The sequence below is a fragment of the Medicago sativa genome, chromosome 7 (genome assembly GCF_051527215.1).
Source record: "Medicago sativa cultivar Bolivia chromosome 7, Bolivia_mono, whole genome shotgun sequence".
NCBI classification, from domain to species: Eukaryota; Viridiplantae; Streptophyta; class Magnoliopsida; order Fabales; family Fabaceae; genus Medicago; species Medicago sativa.
This window is the reverse complement of record NC_140755.1, coordinates 47,203,874-47,210,347: the sequence shown is the minus strand read 5'-3', so window position 1 is coordinate 47,210,347 and position 6,474 is coordinate 47,203,874. Positions and strand designations below refer to the sequence as shown.

Sequence of the window (6,474 nt, the reverse complement as noted above, 5' to 3'; positions counted from 1 at the left end):
TATAATATGTTGATCTTGATGATTTAATTCTTACATTATATTCAGGAGTCGTTATAGATTATGTTATTTAATTGTTGGATGAGCCTAACAAGTAGTTTAAAGCTTTGTTTGGGAGTTTAGGCGGAAGGGATGGAAGGATTTTAGAAAAAAAGAAGGAGTTGGTGGAAGAAATCGAAGATGTTGGAAGGAGAGAGTCTTTGAGGTTAATTTTTTATTCATAATACAAAATTCGTCATTTTGAAGAGCTCAAAACTTGTATTGGTGGAAGGTTTTGGAAAGTTTTGGAGGGTTTGTATGATTTTTTTAAAATTAATATATGTTGTTATAATATTCTTAAATTTAAAAATATATCAATCACAAGCATTAGTTTATCATTTTCTAAAAAATTGCTCTTTTGAAAATTGTGGAAGATTTCTCCATTCTTCTATATATTTTTAACCCCCTAAAACACTCTCTTCCCCTCCTCTCCAAACTCCCAAACAAAACCTAAGAGTTAATAAATCCATAAAAAGAAATTTTATCTTAAAAATATAGGTTAAACCAAATTAAAATCATAATTACACATTTTTCATTGTAAAAGTTATTATTTTTTATTACTTAAACAATGTTATGATAGTACTTGTTAATATTTTCCTTGAAGCGAAATTATGCTATTTGACGAAACCAGGGGGGTCTGCCCTTCGCGGATTTGATAGGCTTTAAAGACCTCACAAAGCTTTTCCGATGACCTGTTTAGCGTGGGATCTCGCCCATCACGAATCACATGTCAAATATCTATTATTTGCTATAGTTTTTCATGTGTTTCCTAAGGGTTCCACTCTCGTGAAAATGTAGATTTTCTTACGGTGTGTGATCTCCAACTTCCAGATATTCAAACATAAATGACTTCCCCTCTATGCTATGTTCAATGTAGAACCAGTAACTATCCAATTCCTTAATCTTGTTTCTCATATTCATTAAGTACACATTAACACGCATGTCCCATGGACTCAGGGGCGGATCCAGACTTTAGGTACATGTGGAGCTAAAATTTCAAATAAATAATAATACAAACAATTTTTTTTAATCGACAAATATTATTACCTCATTGTTTGATACAATACATTACAATGAAAAATCATCTCATATCCATTTGTTGAAAATGAGATAAAATGACATTATTGTTAATTGTTAATAGAGCATCTCTTAACCACTGACTACTCATTTTATTATATAAGTTACTCTTCACAACTTTCATAGCTGAAAAAACATGTTCAACACTTGCAATTGCTACCATGCGTGTGTGTATTATATGTGTTTTATCTATTAAAAAAAAAAAATAGGGAAAAGCATGTGGAGCTATAATCCCACATAGCTCCAACATGCATCCGCCCTGCATGGACTGAACCCATGCCGTAATTATTCATGCTTCACACCACCTGGAACAATAGCAAGGAAGTTACAATTACCTTACCGCTGCACGGTTTTAACTATTCCAGCCTCCCCTGGTCCGTTGTATTTTCTGCTCTTGTGAGTAGTCCACTACAATGAATGTTCCATTCGTGTCGTTGTGTTCCACGGTGCTTCCTAAGTTGATGTGTCCATGTCTCAAGTCACGACTTTGTCACCAAGCTCACGGTTCCCATCATTTCATTGTTCTTGCACTCACCAAGGTCCGAGACACATGTGTTTCCCTCCATAAACCTCTAATCTAGGCGGAAGCCTGTCGCAAACTCAGCAACACTAGGATTCTTGCCCCCTCTCTCCCGTGTTACTTTCCCTAAGACGTTCACAAACCTCTCGACGCTATCCTATCCCCAAGGCAATAGGTTCTTTTTGTCTCACAAAAAATTAAAACTTTTTTTGAAGACACTTTGCTCAACTTGAAATTTGTAAAATTAGTTCTAATTTAACCATAAACCTTAATTATGTCTAAAATAGAAGCGATTCATGTGCTCACACATTAAATCATTAAATTTCTATACTTTCCAAGTGATTCATGTCAAGACTAAAATTTCTTCATAATTTATTAGATTGGTAAAAGGTAATAACACATAGTGTCCTAAAATGACACATAATTTAAGACATAAACTATCTAAATGGACCCCATAAAGTTTCATGTTTATGCTGTTTTGATTCAAGATATAAAAGAGCTATTGAAGTAAGGAAATGTTACGATGAATCACACCCTCTCGGAAGGGAATCAATGTAAGAACTTCTTAGTCAAGCTTGGTGCCTCATCCAACTTTGAGTTTCTTTGTCACGAGCCTCCTCCGATGGATATTTTGAATTTTCTTCGGGGTGATGCAGCTGGATTGTTTTATTTGAAAGTGTTGCTCTTTTTTTTCTTTTCTATTTCTTTTGTTTTCCTTTTTCTCTTTTGTTTTAGCTTTGTACACAAAAAAAGACATATAATATGATTGGAGGGAGTAGTAATATTGATGGGTATCTTTGCTATAGCACGCCTCATATGTTAATTAATTATTGTATTGAAATATAAATGTAACTTTGATAAATTACTTTGTCAAAAGGTGTCATTAATTTCAATGGTTATTAGGTTATATATGACTAACTTGTAAGAAAAATAAAAACAAAAGAAAGACTAATGCAAAATCCGCTTATTATAACACAATATATGCAACAAGATCATTTACCTTACGATTTAAACACGTGAACAAAATGTTTGGTATCTCTTTATCAAAAAAAAAAAAAAAATGTCTGGTGTCTCAAATTCAAACATCACATTTGTCTTTTTCTCTGTGAGACCCGAAATCATCTCCCATAGTTAAGCATATCACAATTGCCGTCTGAATTATTTTAATTAACTTACTTGTTTTCAGTTAAGAACCTAACTGTGAGTAGCAAATAACGACTCTAACAATTTCATCTCTATAAATACCACCCTAGCCATAGCTACATTCACCAAGCCATATAGCTACTAACAAAATAATCTAAGTGGTGTTCTGATAAAATGGCTCTTACACTTGAACATGCATTCTCTCGTATACTCATCCTTTTAGGTTTACTCTCAATATTCCTAGTGACCCCTTCCTTTTGTTTTAATCCAAGGAAGCTTGTTAATGTTAGCTCATACTCCTCATCTGGTTCAGATTGGTCACCTTCAGTTGCCACTTGGTATGGATCTCCCGATGGTGACGGAAGCGAAGGTATATAATAGAAAAAAATTGTTAAATAGTTTTTCATCCGTATGGATTCGGTGCATGCTTAGCTTAACACTGCATCACAATGCGTCAATGTAATTTTGGCAAAAACTACGGTTTATAATTTTACAATATCTTGATGCCATTGTGATTTTGCAAAACTCGGTATTGATCTTAATGTACACTTGAAATGTAACTAAATAAGATATATTTTATTTGGACCTCTCAAACAATAACGGAAAAAAAATTATAATGATAAAAATAAGTGAACATTTATAATATTTGATTCAAATGTATTAAAAATATTAGGGTCACCTTTCGACTAGGTCCATATTGGACGTGGTCAAGTAAATAATGCTTAAATTTTTTAAGATATATAGTTTCAGTGACTGTATTTGATAATTATGTAGGTGGTGCTTGTGGGTATAGAAATGCTGTTGGAGAACCTCCATTCTCCTCGATGATATCTGCTGGAAGCCCTCTCATCTATAACTCAGGCAAAGGCTGTGGTTCTTGTTATGAGGTGCTAATAATTATTAATAAAATAATATTACTAGAAAAAAAAAATTAAATTAGCAATTGAAATTACAGAAAATATATTTAACACTGGTTTTAATATTTGTAACACTAATCAACATAATTAGGGCCATTTGTTGCTTTTCAATAGTTGAAAATTGTAACAATTTTTTGAATAGAAAAATGAAGATACTAATTAATTAATGCAAGTTTTGATTTTATTTTCTTATAATTTTAGGTGAGGTGCACAGGAAATTCTGTATGTTCAGGCAACCCTGTGAAGGTAGTTATCACTGATGAGTGTGCTGGGTGTGGGTCAGATGCTGAATATCATTTTGATTTGAGTGGCAGTGCTTTTGGTTCCATGGCAATTTCTGGTGAAGATGAAGAGCTACGCAATGCTGGAAAAATAGTCATTCAACACAGAAGGTGGATTTTATGCTATCTAATTAAAATATACTATGTGGTCAAATAATTGCATATTTCTAGTGGACAACATTCTTAAGTTGTTTTGACTTTTTTAGGGAATTAAGTTGTTTTGATAATTTAGTAGAAAATTTTAGAATTTTTCAAAAAAGAAATAAAAATTTAGATATAAGGAACGTGGTTCAAAAACATGTAGAGTTGGGCCTTTTTTTTTTATAAGAAACGTTGTTCAAAATGAATTAGTTTTTTTTTTTTTATATATATAAAAAATATTGGTTCAAATTTATAATTTGGGGTTATGTAATATGAACCTGGTCCAATAGTGGACAAACCTGAATTTCGTAAATCTTATTAAAATATTATTTTTATTCTTCTTTTTATATTTTATTAAAAATAATAAAGATCCATCTTTGAATCATTTTTAAAAGACACATATTTAATACACTATTATAATTTAGAAAAGATTAGGGACCAATCACTAAAATTTTAAAAAACTTATAGACTAATATGCAAAATTTGAAAAATATAGAAACCAAAACAAAAACCCTTAAGAAATTTTATGCACGACTTTTACGACAATATTTCAATATATAGTTCATAAACAAGTGCTCATAAAACATTGTGAAATTATTTTAAATTCTCTAAATTAAATTATAACAAAATAATTAAAGCATTTTCATTAACTAGTGTTCTCCAAATTAAGTGTTCATAAAGCCTATCTATTTTGAATATTTATAAGGTTGTTTTCCAAACAAAATAATTTACATTGATGAATTTGAGTTATTATGATCTAAAATTATATTACCTCATACAAAATTCTCTCAATACAATACATTCTACAAGTTTTCAACTATTTCCCATTAAATATGGAAAACTTACTTGACTTTTGGTTTATTGTGTTTTATGGACATAAGTTATTTTTATGTTTTTGTCTTAACAAAAATTTATTTACTATATTCAAATATTTTGTTTACAATATTGCAATTATTGAAATTATTTACTATTTTTTATGCAGAGTTCAATGCAACTATGCTGGTAGGACAATAGCTTTCCATGTGGACTCTGGATCCAACCAAGAATATTTTGCTGCCTTGATTGAATATGAGGAAGGAGATGGTGATCTTAACAAAGTTGAACTCAAGGAAGCACTTGACTCATCCTCATGGGATACCATGCAACAATCATGGGGTGCTGTTTGGAAATTTGATAAAGGAGCACCATTGAAAGCACCATTTTCTATAAGGCTAACCACACTTAAATCTGGCAAGACTATTGTGGCACAGAATGTGATTCCTGCAGGTTGGAAGCCTGGTCAGACTTATAGGTCAATTGTGAATTTTTAATGCTAAAATGTATGTTTCTTTGGATGGATTATGTATTAGCATATAGTGCTATAAATGCTACTCAATCAAGTCACCCTAAGTGGACTTTGTATTGTCTTTAATTAATAATTAATGAAATAATGTTTGTCTTTGATTAAAAGATATGGAATGAATGAGAGAATTATTGTAATGACTAACATCCAACTAAACCGACACTTTTGCAACCACCAACCATTTCCATCTCACCACCAAAATTTGATTCAAAATAAGCAAAAAAAAAGAAGAAAAATAATAACTTACTATCATTAAAAATGTCCATAACAAACAAAGAGAGATGTTTTTCTACCTATAAAGCCTAGGATAGAAGTGAAAAATTAAGTAAATTTATTTTAGTCATTGATATATGTCCGGTGAGAACGGTTAAGTGTGCTTCGGTGATCGGTAACGGTTTTCGGTGAAAGGTGCTTGCAGGCACGTTAGCACTCCGACAATCAAGTCAGTAATGGAACTGATAGAGAAAGTTTAAGAAGTGTTGTGAAAAGTGTTGTGTACCTTGGGGTGAAGCAAATTTACCCTTATATAGGCGCGCTCGTGGCATAACCGTCTCTGGGTTATGCGGCGTATGATTAGGAGCGGAGAAGAACACATGTAGCATGATCAAGGAAAGGAGGTGTGCTCCAGTGTGGCACGGCGCAGGCATGTTGGCATGCTCCTTTGAGTGCGAAGCCTTAACACGACGTAATGTTGTGCACGTGTAGCCGTGTGAGTGGTCTAGAACAGTTGCCCCCGCAAGCCGTTGATACCTTTATGGCTCAATGGCTTTAGTAGAGGAGGGAAGTGTTCGATCAAAGGCGCTCGTTGACGGCTTAGTCCGGCGGCCCTTGATGCATTGTGTTAGGAACTTGAACCCGCCTGCAAAGAGTGTGATGTCCGTTTATGATCTAAGTCGGACGACCCCTTGAAGTGTTTTGAGAAACTTTGATTCCGCTCGCGGATGATGGCGCCCAACTTTGAGTTAGTGGGAGTAGTTGGCATTTAATGCTTCAGGCAGAACGTTCAGAGATGTGAAG

General features: G+C 33.1%; 1 protein-coding gene across 1 annotated transcript; it reads left to right on the top strand.

The window, feature by feature from the left end:
- Positions 1 to 2,844: 2,844 nt before the first annotated feature.
- LOC146906272 (putative expansin-B2) lies at positions 2,845 to 5,564 on the top strand. The gene is made up of 4 exons (XM_085725963.1): positions 2,845 to 3,146; positions 3,551 to 3,663; positions 3,895 to 4,085; positions 5,098 to 5,564. The coding sequence occupies exons 1-4, from the start codon at positions 2,951 to 2,953 to the stop codon at positions 5,423 to 5,425; spliced, it is 828 nt and encodes a 275-aa protein (XP_085582089.1). The 5' UTR covers positions 2,845 to 2,950; the 3' UTR covers positions 5,426 to 5,564.
- Positions 5,565 to 6,474: the final 910 nt, after the last annotated feature.